This window comes from Geotrypetes seraphini, chromosome 8 (assembly GCF_902459505.1).
Source record: "Geotrypetes seraphini chromosome 8, aGeoSer1.1, whole genome shotgun sequence".
Classification (NCBI taxonomy): domain Eukaryota; kingdom Metazoa; phylum Chordata; class Amphibia; order Gymnophiona; family Dermophiidae; genus Geotrypetes; species Geotrypetes seraphini.
The window spans coordinates 54,291,598-54,309,205 of record NC_047091.1 but is presented as its reverse complement, the minus strand read 5'-3'; the positions used below and the strand labels follow the sequence as shown (position 1 = coordinate 54,309,205).

The window sequence follows — 17,608 nt, the reverse complement described above, 5'->3', positions numbered from 1 at the left end:
TATCCAGGATCGGGGCCGACTATGTTTCTCCCACCACGACGTCGCACAGCTTCAGTGGGAGATCTGAAGCCAGGCATTCTGAAGAAGCAAGCCATCTGTTGGATTCCAGGCTTGTCAGAGGCATAAAACTTCTCTCACTGCTGATCTGAGGTTTCCCTAAGCAGCTCCAGCACAGCAGCATAGCACAGTGGGTAAGTTATTTTGGAAGGTTTCTGATGTTAGGGATCAAAACCCTCACTCCCTAAAACCCCTTCCCTGCATTTTTTCTTCACAGGCCATTTTAGGTGCTAGAATCGCTATTGTGGCAGCCATCTTCGATTTCCCAATTTTATTTTAAAAGCCTCCATCTGCCTCAGTATCCCTTAGTTTTGACAGAAAACAGTACAGATGGACTCCGCAGGTGGATATACTTCAAATTTATGTCAGGTTTGTGGCGGATGCCTATCTGAAGAGGGTCATTGTTCTACGTGCGACACGGCGCTTGAGGGGGGCAGGAGCTTCGGGCTTCACCTACCCTTCTGCTTCTGGTGGTTTAGGTGTTCAGTTGGAGTGTTTTCTGGGCCAGAAATTCTGTCAGGAGCTGGAGAAAGAGGACTTGGAATTCCCGGCAAAGCGCAGTCATGTGCCGGTGGACAAACACCAGAAGCCAGTGCAGGAGGCCCTTCCCAGGGCCCTCTAGGCAACCTGGGTAGTGGTTTGCTCCCAAATTCATCCACATGATGTATGAAGCTATTTTATGTTTAAAAGCTGACCTAACCCCACAGAGGCCTCGGTGGAGGTAGCAGCATCAGGATTTTTAGCGACTGGTCTGGATTTATGTGCAGGTTGTGGGGTCTCAAGCAGCCTTCTAGGAGGCGATCCCCTGGGCCAGAGCACCCATGCGTCCTTGGTGGGAATCCCTCATGACTTGGTGACCTCCGCTGAGTTTTCCCCCTTTAGATGCTGCTCCTCTGGACGGAACCAGCTAGCAGCGATTGAGCTGGTGGCTTCAGTGGTGGCTCTTGGCCAGGGCTGGCTTCTTCGGATTTCCAAGTGGATAACTCTTAGGACGGATGTCAGCCTGTTGGGCTGCGGGCTCCTTACGAGGCCCATTCCTGGTCTACTACGTCTGGAACTTTGGGAAATTCTGCTGACGCTACTTACTCTCCAGCCCTTTCAGAAATACCAGCGGTGCAAGTTTCTTCGACACCACGGCAGTAGCGCATGTACATCGCAAGAGAACTTAAGTGCTCTCTCTCTCTCTCTTGGGCAAGAAAGATCGGTGGTATTCCACTGGGCGGAAGCACTTCTGTCTTTCTCAGCAGCCCATGGGGCTGAAGTTGCCAATGTTCTGGCAGTCTTTTTCGGCCAACATTTCCTGGTCTCATGAACCTGGTTCCTCTCATAGGAGCCGGTCTGTCTGCTCTTACAAAAGCCGGGTTTTGCCCCAGAGAGTTTTGTTGGCTTTGGCAGAGATCTCAAAGGTCGGGCACCTTTTGATCGACAAACAGTGTGGAAGCTAGGGTCAGGTGCCTTGGTTTGGCCCTGGATGGCTCACAAGTTCCTATATGATGTTTGCCCCATGGCCTCTGATAGGTCTGGTCATCTGCCGGACAGTGACACATTCTGGCCTGGTGTTTCTAGTGGCTCTGGCTTGGCCTCACCGCCCGCAGGGTGCAGTTCTCACATGTCTTTAGCGGGAAGAGAAGCTCAGGTTCCTTTTTCATCAATATCTTCTCAGTAAGGGACCGCTGTCCTTGGAGAACCCATGGTGTTTTGGTCTTATGGCATGGCTTTTGAGCGCTCAGCCTTGATGATGAGTGGTTATTTGGAGATAGTTATCTCAACTCCTTTGTTACCGACGTACCCTCTACTTTGGCTTCTTCTGCCAAAGTCTGGTAGGCTTTTCTCACAGGGGAGTGCTAAGAATTAGGTGGAACCTGAGCAGGCTCCCAATTAGGTAGTCCTGGCTTTCCTTCAGGAAGGTTTAGCCAGAAGTCTGGCAGTGGCCTCCCTGAAAGTTCAGGTTGCAGGCTTTGCATGTTTTCGAGCGCGCAAAGGAGCTAGTTTGTCTACTTCTCTTTCAGATCTGACCAGGTGTATGAGGGGGATGCTTCATCTGCATCCTTCCTGGTGTCTTACTTTCCTTTCTGGGGCTCTTAACATCATTTTACAGAGCCTTGATGAGGCTCCCTTTGAACCACTATAGGATGTATTTCTTCTGGACCTGATGTTCACAATGGATTTTCTATTCACCGTTGTCTCAGCACTGTGTATTTTGGAGTTTCTGCTCTTTAATGCAGAGAACCTTTTTTCCATATTACAGACGTGGGTGTTTTCCTCTGTACTGTACCTTCTTTCTTGCCAAAGGAAGAAGGAAGGTATAGTACAGACATGGGTGTTTTCCTCTGTATTGTACCTTCCTTCTTACTGAAGGTAATCTCGGCTTTCCGAGTCAATCGGGAGGTTAGATAGCTAGCTTTTCATACAGCAGGCTCGGAGCGCAAAGATCAGATCTTCTGCAAATTAGATATCCGAAGGATCTTGCTCCCTTATTTGGAAAGGATAAATTGAGTTCTGGGCTGTCTGATCACTTTTGTTCTCACTGCTGCATGTCACCATGGCAGGCCAGCATCCAAGTCCTTGACCACTTGATGGATTTGAAGGGCTATTTCCTTGGCTTAACATCACTCGTGGCATGCAGCTGCCAATTTCACTTACAGCACTCTTGATGAGAAGTGTGGCTGTGTCGTGGACGGAATTTTGCACAATTCATCCTGTTGAAATTTGCAGGGCGGCTTCTTGGTCCTCTCTTCATTCTTTTACCTGGTTTTACTGAATGGATGTGGTGGCACATTTTGAAGTTGTTTTTCAGGACCTCGGTTTTGTGGGCAGGCTCTTCTGTTCCTCCCTAGTTACCATGGCTTTGGTACATCACCTTGCGTATGGAATCTGGAAGGGACATAACAGAATGGAAGATTAGGTTTCTACCTTTGATAATCTTCTTTCTGTTAGTCCCTGCCCTCTCTGTATTCACTTAGTTGTTTGGAGTAGCCTGTTCCTTTCTGCCTTGGTTACTCTCATTACAGACTTGAACATTTTCCAGGAAGTTGCCAGATTCTGTGGGAAGTTTCTGTGAGTATACACATTACCGAAGATCTTTCTTGGAGTGCTTGCTGCACACTGCAGGGTTTTTTTGGGGTTTTTTTTTTTTTTTTTAGCAATGCCTCCGCTGGGTCAGACCTGAGGTCCATTGTGCCCAGCAGTCCGCTCACGCGGCGGCCCAACATGTCCAGAACCTGTGCAGTAATCCTCTATCTATAACCCTCTATCCCCTTTTCCAGCAGGAAATTGTCCAATCCTTTCTTGAACCTCAGTACCACACGTTGGGTAAAGAAGAACTTCCTAGCATTCGTTTTGAATCTGTCCCCTTTCAACTTTTCTGAATGCCCTCTTGTTCTTTTATTTTTTGAAAGTTTGAAGAATCTGTCCTTCTCTACTCTCTCTATGTTTTTCATGATCTTGTAAGTCTCTATCATATCCCCTGTAAGACTCTTCTTCTCCAGGAAAAAGAGTCCCAGTTTCTCCAATCTCTCAGCGTATGAAAGGTTTTCCTTACCTTTTATCAGACGTGTCGCTCTCCTCTGAACCCTCTCGAGTAACGCCATATCCTTCTTAAGATACGGCGACCAATATTGGATGCAGTACTCCAGATGCGGACGCACCATCGCCCGATACAACGGCAGGATAACTTCTTTCGTTCTGGTAGTAATACCCTTCTTGATTATACCTAGCATTCTATTTGCTTTCTTAGCGGCCAATGCGTACTGGGCTTCATTGTCATGTCCACATTACCCCCTAGTCCCTTTCTTGGGTACTCTCCTTCAATAACATCCCTCCCATCGTATAGTTGTACCTCGGGTTTCTGCTTCCCACATGTAATACTTTACATTTCTCAACGTTGAACTTCATCTGCCATCTCGTCGCCCATTCCCGTAATTTGTTCAAGTCCCTTTGCAATTCTTCGCAGTCCTCTTTAGTCCAAGCTCCACTAAATAGTTTGGTGTCGTCTGCAAATTTTATTATCTCACACTTCGTCCCTGTTTCTAGATCATTTATGAATATATTAAATAGCAGCGGCCCGAGCACCGAGTCCTGTGGGACTCCACTCATGACCCTCCTCCAGTCCGAGTAGTGGCCCTTTACTCCTACCCTCTGTTCCTGCCCGCCAACTAGTTTCTGATCCATCTATGTACATCTCCTTCCACCCCATGGTTCTTCAGTTTCCGAAGTAGGCGTTCATGGGGTACCTTGTCAAAGGCTTTTTGGAAATCTAGATATATGATGTCTATGGGGTCTCCTCTGTCCATCCGTTTGTTAATTCCTTCGAAGAAGTGCAATAAGTTCGTTAGGCACGATCTCCCCTTGCAGAAACCATGCTGGCTGGTTATCAGAAGTTCGTTTTTTTCAAGATGTTCATCGATGTTTTCTTTTATCAGTGCTTCTGCCATTTTCCCTGGAACAGAGGTCAGACTCACCGGTCTGTAATTTCCCGGGTCACCTCTTGATCCCTTTTTAAAGATGGGCGTAACGTTGGCTATCTTCCAATCCTCCGGGATCACGCCTGTTTTCAGGGATAGATTGTAAATTTTCTGCAGTAGTTCCACTATTTCCTTCTTTAGTTCCTTCAGAACCCTTGGATGGATTCCTTCCGGACCCGGGGATTTGTCAGTTTTTAATTTTTCTATCTGCCTGTGTATGTCTTCAAGGCTCACTTCCATGGATGTTAATTTTTCTGCTTGGTCTCCATTGAAGATTTGCTCAGGTTCCGGTATGTTGGTTGTGTCTTCATTTGTAAATACAGATGAAAAGAACATGTTAAGTCTTTCTGCCACTTCTTTCTCCTCCTTCACCACTCCCTTCCTGTCTCCATCGTCCAGCGGTACCACCTCCTCTCTAGCCGGCTGCTTCCCTTTAACATATCTAAAGAACGGTTTGAAATTTCGTGCTTCCCTGGCTAGCCTGTTCTTCATACTCTCTTTTGGCTTTTTGAACCACACGGTGACATTCTTTTTAATACTTCCTGTGCTCTTTCCTAGTTCCCCTCAGTTTTGTCCTTTTTCCATTTCTTGAATGAATTTTTCTTATTGCCTATCGCTTCCTTCACTATTTTAGTTATCCATGCTGGGTCTTTTGTTTGACTCTTTTTGCACCCCTTTCTGAATCTGGGGATATTCAGATTTTGCGCCTCGCTCACCGTGTCCTTGAAAAAAGGCCAGGCATGTTCTACCGTTTGCCATTTTTTGGAAGTGTTCCTAAGTTTCTTCCTTATCATTTCCCTCATTGCTTCGTAGTTTCGTTTCCTGAAGTTAAAAGTTGTCACTATGGTTCTCTTTCCTTTCGGTATTCCAACCTGAACCTTGAACTTGATCATATTATGATCACTCTTTCCCAACGGTCCCACTACTTCCACTTCCTTTGCAGGTCCCCTTAACTCATTTAGGATTAGATCCAGAGTGGAATTCCTCTCGTTGGTTCTCTAACAAGCTGCTCCATGAAGTGATCTTGTGTAGCCTCCAGGAATTCTGTCTCTCTAGCCCATCTTGAGCTTCCAAGACTCCAGTCTATCCCAGGGTAGTTGAAGTCTCCCATAATAACCGTGTTACCACTTTTGCATTCTCGCTTCATCTCGGCTTCCATTTCTTCATCGATATCTCCGGTTTGCCCGGGTGGACGATAGTATAGGCCCATCTTTATTTCAGGCCCTTTCCATCCCGGTATTTTAACCCATAGCGATTCCAGCTTGTTGGTGTCTCTGCTGTGTCCATTCTTGTCGATTGTATGCTTTCTTTTATGTTTAGGGCTATTCCACCTCCTTTCTATCCTGACCTGTCCTGGCGATAGAGCTTGTACCCCGGCAGTGCTGTATCCCATTTGTTTTCCTCATTCCATCATATTTCAGCGACTCCAATGATGTCTATGTCCTCTGCATTGGCCATGGCTTCTAATTCCCCCATTTTGTTTCTTAGGCTCCTTGCATTAGTATATACGCAATTTAGATCCTGGTATTTTCTTATCTTCTTTCCTTTCCCTGTGCTTTGGTCTTTGGTTTCTTCTCTTTTGCTACAATCTTTCTAACCTCCTCTTCTGGGTTAGTTGACTCCTGTAATTTGTCTCTTGTTTCTTCCCAACCTTTTTTCCCCTCAGTATCTTCACGGGATACCTTCTTCCGAATCGTTGACGCTTGGTCGATTGTCAGCTTTCCCCTTCTTCTTAGTTTTAAAGCCTGTTCTATTCCTCTCCTGACGTTGTTTGCTAGAAGTCTAGTTTCCGCCGCGCTCAGGTGCAGTCCATCTCTCCTGTAGAGCTTGCTCTTGCCCCAGAACGTTGTCCAGTTCCTCACGAAGTGGAACCCTTCTTCCTTGCACCATTTTCTCATCCACGCATTTATTGATTGTAGTTCCTCCTGCCTTTTCACATCTGCCCTCGGTACTGGTAGGATCTCTGAGAATGCTATCTTCTGGGTTCTCATCTTCAGCTTTCTTCCCAGGATCTTGAACTGTTCTATCAGCGTGCTTCTTCTGTAGTCTCTCCTGCTGACATCATTCGTCCCGATGTGGATCATTACTGTGGTCTCTTCCATCTCCGCTCCTTCCAGGATCTTTCCAATTTTGTCCACGATGTCCTTGGTTCTCGCTCCTGGGAGGCAGGTCACCAGTCGATCATCTCTCCCTCCTGCTATGTGGCTGTCCACATGCCTCAGGATCGAGTCACCCACTAGGATCGCTGACTTTCCCTTCTTCCATTTTCGCTTCAGTCTCAGGTCAATGGTTCCTCAATGTTTTTCTGAGTTGCCTTTGGGTCTATTTCTCACTTGTTAATGTTTTGCCGAACAAGCCAGTTCATGATTTACTTGTGTTGATGGGAATCCTCCCTCATACCCCCTTGTTCTGGGTTTGCAGGTATGTGCTTGGCTTTGGGACTGAACTAGGGTTGTTTACTGATTCTCATACTAGGGGGAGTGTGGCATGTGTTCAGAAAAGATGTAGATTTCTGCAACACCCGGACTGCGGGTTGGGATTGAACATCTAGTGTATGGAATCCTCCAGGGACTAACAGAAAGAAGATTATCAAAGGTATAAACCTAATCTTCCAACAGGAATAGTAGTCTTGATGCCCACCCTGTCAGATGTATACAAGCCTGCTTTCTGTTTCAGACATACCTGCTTAGTCAGATGTGGTAGAAAACTGGAACGCTGTTCCAGAGTCTGTCATAGGGGAAAACACCCTCCAGGGATTCAAGATAAAGTTAGACAAGTTCCTGCTGAACCAGAACGTACGCAGGTAGGGCTAGTCTCAGTTAGGGCGCTGGTCTTTGACCAGAGGGCCGCCGCATGAGCGGACTGCTGGGCTCGATGGACCACTGGTCTGACCCAGCAGTGGCAATTCTTATGTTCTTATATTAGATGTCTTGTTTCTATCATCTGCCCGGTAGGGTCAGGAATGAAGAATTTACTCATAAAAGCTACAGAACTATTGATGCAGATGGCACACAGGTAGGTGTTTCCTTATTACCACCTTGTTTGTTTTGTTAGTTATGGTTAACCAGCGTTGTTTTTTAATATTTGTATTTAGAGCAGAAGAGACTTATATAGTTTCGGGGAGTTTCTCTGCACCTCTCTCTTATGTTTGTACTCTAGGACTTGCTAGAAGATTTGGTACCGACTGAGGGGAAGTGGAGCTCATCCTGATGAGAGATGGAGCATGAAAACAAACAGTGGGCTCTGTACAACCCTCGCAACTAATGGGGATTTAACACGATGGTCAATGGTCAAGACTACCATTCCTGTTTTCAAGAAAGAAGATTAGCAGGGTAAGAACCTTATCTTTCCTTCCCTTGGGCTAAAGCCCAGCAGGGGTGTTGTTTCCATGGAGCCTCATGTCCTGTTTTTGATGATTCTGGCTGGGATCCTGACACCCTGCCCTGACACTTCCTGTCTCTTCAGGCCTCTTCCCGGATAACAGCATCCAGGTGTTGCGACGAGAACTGGAGTGGGAATGTAACTACACACGGGAGGCTGAGTGTGCCCAGAAATTCAGGTATCAATTCTTTTGACTTGGCTTCTGCTATCTAGAGGCAAAAATGAACCCCAGTTGCAAACTGTCAAAACCATATCTGTAAAAGTTAATATGTGACTCTATACCTGTACACTACCCTGGCTATTCTGTAACCCTGGCTTCCCTGGATTTGAGGAAGCCAGGATTACTGTCCCCCCCCCCCCCCGGCTTCCCTGGATTTGAGGAAGGCAGGATTACTGTTCCCCCCCTCCCTTCCCCCCACTACCACTAGCCTAATGGTGCCATAAGAACCGGGAAAACTGGACTCAATTACCACTGCAGCTCCTTGTGATCCTGGGCAAGTCACTTATCCCCTCTTTTACAAAACCGTAAGTGGTAATAGCTCCGACGCTCATAGAATTCCTATGAGCATTGGAGCTGTTACCGCTGCAGCCAGAGCTAAAAACTGCGCTATGGTTTTGTAAAAGGAGGGGGTTAACTCTTTACTGCCTCAGGTACAAATAAAGTATCTAATATCATAAAGCCCTAAGCGCGCATGCGCACTCCCACCTGCGTGCTCCCGTTTTCAGTGAGCTGTAGGGACCCACAGGTAGGAGTGCGCATGCACGCGGCGGTGCGGAGCCTGTCGGCCACGGTGGCTCTTGCCATCTGAAGGATAAAGCCTCCCTTTCTGTAAGTTTGCCGCCGCCGCTGCTGTCCTTCCCCAGAACCCACGCTTGTAAAACGGCCGATCACCCAATGCGCATGGGAGCACCGCCCCGACTGGCTCCTCCAGGCCAACGACGCACAGAGGCCTAATTCGGCCAGCCAAAGCAAAGGATCCGACGCTGCAAAAAACGGCCGATCCCGAAAGTAGCCCTGCATGCCGCTCCACCTCTGATAGCCCTGATCACCTCCCATGGTTCCCGATGTACAAAATCGGACCCAGAGGGAATAGAGAGCTGAGGCTGAACAGGTTGAATGAGGCAAGGAGTGTGCCTATACCTTTAATAAAGGGGGAGGGAATGCTGCTGCACAGGGAAGTGGGGTGGGGGTAGGTAACTGTTGCTTTACAAGGAAGTGGAGTTGGAGGACATGATGCTGCTGCACAGGGAGGGGGGGAGAAGACAAAGGGGGCCAGGGAGCAAACGTGCTTTGCTTTGGGGGGAGGGGTGTGCTGGGGGGCCAGGGAGCAATCTTGGATTGTTTTGGGGAGGATAAAGAAGGGGGCCATAGAGAAAGACAAAGAAAGGCAGGCACGCAAGGGACCATAGAGAGATAGAAAGACAGCGGACAGGGAGAGAGACAGAAAGAAAGAAAGACAGACAAACAGGGGGCCAGAGGGAGAGAGAAAGACAGAAAGAAAGACAGACAGTGGGAGGGAGAGAGATAGAAAGAAAGGGACAGGGAGAAGCACAGACAGAAAGAAAGATAGACATACATATATTCTAGCACCCGTTAATGTAACGGGCTTAAACACTAGTCCGTATATAATATGTAAACCGTTTTCATTGTAACCACAGAAAGGCAGGATATCAAATTCCATCCCCTTTCCTGTTCCTTTCCTACAGCAGTCAAGCTTGAAATGCAGTATATATTACTCCTGGAGGAATTCTGTGCAAAAAATTTCAAAATTCTGCAGGTTTATTTGTCAACATTTAAACAATATTTTTGCTAATTATTATCCATACTAGTTTTTAAGCCCTTTACATTAATGGGCTAGAATATATGTCTGTCAGTCTGTCTTTCTTTCTGTGTCTCTCTCTGCCCCTGTCTCTCTCTCTTCCTTTCTTTCTTTCTCCCTTCCGCTGTCTGTCCTTTTTTCTTTCTGGTTCTCTCTCTGGCACCCTGTTTGTCTTTCTTTCTTTCTGTCTCTCTCCCTGCCCGCTGTCTTTCTGTGTGTCTGTCTTTTGTTCTAATGCGCTGCCTGCCTGCCTCTCTTTCTGTCTCTCCATGGCCCCCTTCTGTCTCCTCTCCCCCAAAGCAAACCAAGATTGCTCCCAGGCCCCCTTTCCCTCTCCGTCCCCTCCACTTCCCTGTGCAGCAGCAGCATTTCCCTCCCACCCTTCCCTGTGTGGCAGCAACATTTCCCGCCCTTCCCTGTGCAGCAGCAGCATTTCCTGCCCTTCCCCGTGCAGAAGCAGCATTTCCCCCCCACACACACACACCCATTTCCCTGTGTAGCAGCAGCATTTCCAGGCCTTCCCTGTGCAGTAGCAACATTTCCCCCCCACACACACACTTCCCTGTGCAGCAGCAGCATTTTCCACCCTTCCCTGTGCAGCAGCAGCATTTCCCACCCTTCCCTGTGCAGCAGAAGCATTTCCCGGCCTTCCCTGTGCAGAAGCAGCATTTCCCCCACACACACACACACTTCCCTGTGCAGCAGCAGCATTTCCCACACACACACACACACTTCCCTGTGCAGCAGCAGCATTTCCCACACACACACACACACTTCCCTGTGCAGCAGCAGCATTTCTCACCCTTCCCTGTGCAGCAGCAACATTTCCCACCCTTTCCTGTGCAGAAGCGGCATTTCCCGGCCTTCCCTGTGCAGAAGCAGCATTTTCCCCACTCACACACACACTCCCTGTGCAGCAGCAGCATTTCCCGGCCTTTCCTGTGCAGCAGCAGCATTTCCCGCAGCCTCCTTCCCAGCCGCTGCGTTTAAATTCACAGAAAAGCGCTGTGCCGCGCTACCGCTGTCTTCGGTGTCTTAAATCCACTGCGGCCAACCCTAGCGGAAACAGGAAGGCGGGCCGCAGTGGACAGAAGACGGCGAGGCCAGCAGTAGCGCGGTGTAGCGTTTGTCTATGAATTTAAATGCGGCGGCTGGGAAGGGGGCTGCGGGAAGATTTTAGCGGTGAGTGAGCCGACAAGAAGGTTTTGGCTGTGAGTGAGGGTGGGAGGGGGGAGTCGCCAGCTGTGCTGTGGCACATGCGCCTCAAGCCGCTTCCACGGGCGGACACAGCACATGTCAGGTCCCCACATCCTCCTAAGTGCGCATGCGCGCTTAGAGGATTATTATTATAGATTTTATTTAAAAATATATAAAATAAAATGTTTTTTTTCTACCTTTGTTTTCTGGATGTTTTATTTTTCCATCATGTTAGTTCGTTTCTTTTTTTCTGCTTTCCTGTTGTCTGCTTATTCTCCTTCAAGCAGCTTATATCCTTTTGTCTTTTCTACTCTTTCTTGTCTATTCCCTCACTACATCTGCCTCCGACATATTGATCATTTCCTTTTAGCTCTTTACTGCTCTCTTACCCTTCTCCTCTTTTTCACATTTTAGCTACCTATTAAATTTCCATCTTCTCTCACATTCCTTCCTCAGCCCTCCATTCCCTTTCATCTTCAATGTACCCCCCGTTAACATATTTCTACCCTCTGTTATATCTATCCTCTCCTCCCCCTCTGGGTTCTACCATTTTCAGCGTCTTCCTTCCTCCACCCTTATAGCCCAGCGTCTGCTCCCTCTTCCTTCCTTCCCCACCCTCGTAGCCTGACATTGCCTGACATCTCCCTCTCTCTTCCCTTCTGCACTCTCCCCCATGGTCCAGAGTTTCTCCTACTCTCTTTCCTCGCTCCCTTGCAAGCATCTCTTCATCACTCCATTCTGTTCCTGGATCCAACATCTTCCTCCTTCTCCCCCTCCACCTTCTGTGTTTCTCTCTCTCCCTCATCAAACCCCATGTCCATCACTTCTTTTTCTCCTCCTCCCTTGCATCCCTCCCTCCATGCAGCATTCTCTCCATCTGCCATATCCAACATTTCTGATTCTTTCCTACTATCTACCATTTCTCTCTCTCCCCCTGCCTTGTGCCTCTCTATCTCTGTCCATGCACCATCTCTCCCTTCCTCCCCTCAATTATCATGTGCAACATTTCACCCTCTCCACTCACCATGCATAGCTCTCTCTCCTCCTGTGTCATGCTGTGCCAGCATCTTTCCTTACTCTCACCCTCCCCTTGCCAAAATCTTTCCTTCCTCTCACCCTTCCCCTTCCCAGCAACTTTCCTTCCTCCTCTCCCCTGTACTCTTCCTAGTAAGGCTTGCTTCATTGGGTCATGGTATTGACAGCAATTCTCATACTGCTTGCCACTAACACAGAAGCCTCCCCTCTGCTGTGAAGAGACTTAGCGGCAGGCAGCGTGTGAGAATCGCTGCTGATACCGTGACCCAATAGCCAGTAAGGGAGTGGGGAGTGGATCACCCTGGGCGCCATCTTGATGAGGGTACCTCTTTAAATCTTTGCCAGTGTGAGCAACTTCTCCAGCCTGCTGCTCCCACCAACCTGGCTCCCCTCTGAAATCTCTTCCTGGTTGTGGGGCCAGGAAGTGACACCAGAGGGAAAGCCAACCCCGGTGGAGAACAGAGAGGAGGGCGCAAGGGGGCACCTACCCTAGCTGCACCACTGCCGATAGCTGACACTGTCCAAGACTCTGCAAGTCAGTAGTGAGAGTCCAGACATGTATTTTTTTTTCGTGTCCCCCACTTTTGTTGATGTACATCACTTAGAAATATTAATAAGCATATGAATAAAATCTTAAATAAAACTTGAAACTAGAATTCTATGTGACTATGCAATTCTGCATTGTGCAGTTGCACAGCATTCTGCCAGGAGTAGTATACAGTTTGATGCCATAGGCTGCCTTGTATATTCTTAAGGATATAGTTGACACTTCAACAGATATTGTTGCTAATAGAGAGGCAGCTGTTGTGTATATTAGTTTTGTTCTCGGTGACACATGTTGTGCCTCATGTCGGCAGAAGCCTGTAAATATAACTGTGTTTAATTCTTTGTGCAGGTCTGTAACATATTGGTAGTTAAAAGGTGAGCATAAAAAGAGATGCTGCACTGAGGCATGATGCTGTCATCCATAGCATTCTTGTTCAACAAAATGGCTCCCTCCATACTGACCTGGATAGTAAAGGGTTGAGAAAAGACATTCTTATCTTAACACCAGTTGCATGTTGCAGAAAGAAACCATTAAAATCACAGCAGTTCTTCTTTGAAGCAGAGGGCAATCACTTAAACACCGAGCAGAACTGAGTTTCCTGGCATATGACTCCTTCCTACTCTGGGAACTATAATAGCATGGGAGTCCCTTCTTCACAGGCAATGCTGACTACATTTGCTCTCCTTCTACCCCCCTCCCCCATTCAGGCAGTTGCTGCCAGATGATCCTTTTTTCTATGTCCCAAAAGTGATTGATGACCTGACCACGAAGAGAGTTCTCACAATGGAGCTGGTGTCTGGTGTGCCACTGGACCACTGTGCCAGTCTCTCACAGGACATTAGGAATGAGGTGAGACTTCCAGAATTGTGTCATGACGATGACTTTTGTTTCTTGTACCAGGTTTTGCTAGTGAACTTGACAGCAATCTGCAGTGGCAATCACATGAAATAAAAACACATCCAGACCTTCCAGTTCCATTTTCCCTGCCAAAAGGTGTGCACCGTGCAGCTTAGAGAGAACAGTGATTGCTATGTTATGATAAAGTAAGCTAGTTTATTGCATTATTGGCTGCATCAGTTTCATAACTATAGGAGGTTAATTTCATGATGGGACACCTAAAAGTTTTCCAAAGGCAGCTTAGTTGTAAAAGAGCGTGCAAATTTTAACACCTGCTCTGAAGAAAGTGTAAATATGTTTATCCCAGGACAAGCAGGCAGCATATTCTTGACTGATGGGTGACGGCACCGACGGAGCCCCGGTACGGACAATTTTAGAGTGATTGCACTCTAAGAACTTTAGAAAGTTCTAGCTAGGCCGCACCGCGCGTGCGCGAGTGCCTTCCCGCCCGACAAAGGCGCGCGGTCCCCAGTTTTCTTAATTCCGCGGAGCTAAGAAGACGCGTGTTTCCAACGGCTGTTGGAAGTTTTTTTCTATTTCACTTGCCTTCCCGCTCGCGCGTATTTTTCTCTTCATATTTTATTTCTTTCCTTCTTATTTACCTTTTGTGTAAAAAAAAAAAAAATAAATCTTTTTATTTTTCATTTTTTTTGTCGAATCTGACCCGGCGGGGCCTGTTGGCACCATCGAAGCCTCGGGCTTCGATTTTGCTACAGCGGTATTTCCCTTCATGCCCCCGTCACCGGGTTTCAAAAAGTGTCAGCGGTGTGCACGCCCTATCTCCCTCTCCGACCCACACAAGTGGTGCCTCCAGTGTCTGGGTCCGGACCATAGGGCTGAAACCTGCACCCGCTGTAGTTCTTTACAAAAAAGAACTTTAAAAAATCGACAAATTCAGCAGCGGATCCTTTTCGGTACCGCTATGGAAGTTGCACCGGTATCGACGTCGACGACTTCCTCCAAATCGACTCCGACTACCTTGGCACCGCCAGATCCATCGTCGGTGTCGACTCCTGTAGGTAAGCCGGCTAAGAAGCCTTCCCCTACTGTTCTAGGCCCGCAAGTCGAGCATGCAGTGAGCCAAGTCCTGCAGACTGAGCGCCGGCCCCGTAAACGCTCCGCTCCCATTGAAGTCTCTGCATCGTCATCGGCATCGACTTCACCCGAGCGTCGAGCGGCACCGAAGGTACCGAGCAAGAAAAAACCGGTACCGGTGCCATCGGGACCAACGTTGGATGAGCGCATTGCCTCTATTCTCCAGGTCCAGCTTAAGCAGCAACTCCAACAGTTGCTCCCGGCTCTATTGTCTCCGAACCTTCCAGTGTCGGTACCGACTGAGCCTTCGGTGCCGTCTGTCGAACAGCCTCTTTTATTGTCATCGACTGTTTCGGCACCGCAAAAATCTTTGTCCATGCCTGTTCTGTCAGCAGAACCAAAACGGCGTGCTACTCCTACGGTGTCGGAACCGGTACTGTTCTCTGAACCCCGTACCGTACTACATTCTCCAGGTACCGTCTCCACTCGGTCTGGTAAATCGGTACGCAAGACTAAACATACTGATACATCGACTCCACTTTCCCAGGGCCGTTTACAATCGGTACGGGACCCTGACTTGTGGGACGATTCAGATGATCCCCTCGGAACCGAGGAGGATTACACATCTGATGAGGAGGAACCATCGGTGCAGGATACTACTGCTAAGCCAGAGCACTCCTCCTTCACAAAATTTTTAAAGGAGATGTCAGACACCCTGTCTATTCCTTTAGAGTCTGACTCTAAAAAATCCAAGGCATTTTTGGATGCCTTGGATTTTGACCAACCTCCTAAAGAGTTTTTAAAGTTACCCCTCCATGACATCTTGAGGGAAACTTTTTATAAGAATCTTGAAACTCCTTTGACAATCCCAGGAGCCCCAAGAAAACTGGAATCTCTGTATAAAGTGATTCCAATCCCTGGATTTGACAAACACCAACTTCCCCATGAATCTCTGTTGGTAGAGTCAACCCTAAAGAAATCTGCAGGAGCCAGTATGTATGCCTCTGTCCCTCCTGGCAGGGAAGGAAAGGCCATGGACAAATTTGGAAAGCGTCTTTACCAAAATGCCATGCTGGCCAACCGTTCAGGTAATTACGCATTCCACTTCTCGTTTTACCTGAAGCATCTCATTCAACAGGTGACTTCTTTTCAAAAGTATGTTCCGGACCGTAAACTTCCTGCTTTTCAGCAATGTACCTCTAGTCTTTTGCAACTCAGGAAGTTTATGGTCCGTTCTATTTATGATACTTTTGAACTGACGTCTCGAGCTACTGCTATCTCTGTAGCAATGAGGAGGTTGGCATGGCTACGGGTCTCAGACCTGGACGTAAACCATCAGGACCGGCTTGCCAATGCGCCTTGCCTAGGGGATGAGCTGTTTGGGGAGTCCATGGATACCACCACACAAAAGCTCTCCGCCCATGAAACTAGATGGGACACCTTGTTAAAAAACAAGAAGAAACCTCCTCCTCCTCGTCCATTCAGGCAACAACCTTCATATCAAAGGAGGTTTTCTGCTCGACCGGCTCAGCCTCATCCTCCTCAACCTCGCAGACAGCGTCAGCAGCAGCAACAGGCTCGTCAACAACAGCAGCCTACTGTCAAACCGGCTACTCAACCTAAGTCGACACAGCCCTTTTGACTCCTTTCTCCAGGACATTGCCAGTCTTCCTCCCTCATGTCCTCTACCTCAGCCCATAGGAGGTCGACTACAAGTTTTTCTATCTCGCTGGGAAGCAATCACCTCCGACCAGTGGGTACTTGCTATCATCGCCCACGGCTATTCCCTAAACTTTCAGACTCCTCCACCTCTAAGTCTGCCAAAAGAGTCTGCTTCCAACAAGGCTCAGTCCCTCCTCCTCGCTCAGGAGGTTCAATCCCTCCTTCTTCTCAATGCCATCGAACCAGTTCCTCTGGACCAGCAAGGCCTGGGATTTTATTCCCGGTACTTTCTTGTACCCAAAAAGACCAGAGATCTCAGACCAATATTAGATCTCAGGGATCTCAACAAATGTCTGGTCAAGGAGAAGTTCAAGATGTTATCTCTTGCCACCCTATACCCTCTTCTTTCTCAGGAAGACTGGCTATGTTCCCTCGATCTCAAGGAGGCGTATACTCACATTCCAATTCATCTGATGTCCAGACAATATCTTCGCTTTCTTGTCAATCAACATCATTACCAATACAAGGTGCTATCCTTCGGCCTAGCCTCCTCGCCCAGGGTATTCACCAAATGTCTGATTGTGGTCGCAGCTTATCTCCGCTCCCACAACTTTCAAGTCTTCCCTTACCTGGACGACTGGCTCATCAAGGCTCCTTCTCCTCAGTCCGTTCACAAAGCCACCGATCAGACCATTTACTTCCTTCGACTGTTGGGGTTCGAAATCAATCTACCCAAGTCGCACCTCATTCCAACTCAGCGACTTCAATTCATTGGAGCCATTCTGGATACTGTTCAGATGAGGGCTTTTCTTCCTCCAAACCGCCTTCACACCATCCTTCATCTCTGTCAGCAGGTGTTCCAGCAACCTTCCATCTCTGCGAATCACATGATGGTGCTCTTGGGACACATGGCCTCCACAGTACATGTCACTCCCTTCGCACGTCTCCACCTGCGTACTCCTCAATGGACCCTGGCGACTCAGTGGTCACAAGCGATGGATCCTTGTTCACAACACATATCTGTGACCTCGTCTCTTCGACAGTCGCTTCTTTGGTGGTGGAAATCATCAAATCTATCCAGAGGTCTACTGTTCCATCTACCTCCTCATCAACTGGTCATCACCACGGATTCCTCCCCCTATGCATGGGGAGCGCACTTGAACGAGTTCCAAACTCAGGGGTTTTGGACCACCCAGGAAAAGAAACACCACATCAATTTCCTGGAACTCAGAGCGATGTTTTACGCCCTCAAAGCTTTCCAACATCTCCTTTTTCCTCAGGTTCTTCTCATTTGCACAGTCAACCAAGTTGCAATGTACTACATCAACAAACAGGGAGGGACGGGATCCCGTCCCTTATGTCAGGAAGCTCAAAGGATTTGGACCTGGGCGACTGCTCGTCACCTATTCCTGAAGGCAGTCTACATCCAGGGGGAACAGAATTGCTTAGCAGACAATCTCAGCAGAATCCTTCAACCTCACGAATGGACTCTCGACCCCTCGACTCTCCAGTTC

At 48.0% G+C, this 17,608-nt stretch overlaps 1 protein-coding gene across 3 annotated transcripts in view; it reads left to right on the top strand.

Annotated features, from left to right (window-relative positions):
- COQ8B (coenzyme Q8B) overlaps positions 1-17,608 on the top strand; it is a 114,708-nt gene that overhangs the window by 39,990 nt on the left and 57,110 nt on the right. For all 3 annotated transcript variants that reach the window (XM_033957146.1, XM_033957145.1, XM_033957147.1), the window contains 2 exons: positions 7,986-8,079; positions 13,208-13,349. In XM_033957146.1, the coding sequence (XP_033813037.1) occupies positions 7,986-8,079; positions 13,208-13,349 (236 nt within the window). The remainder of the gene's footprint in view (positions 1-7,985; positions 8,080-13,207; positions 13,350-17,608) is intronic.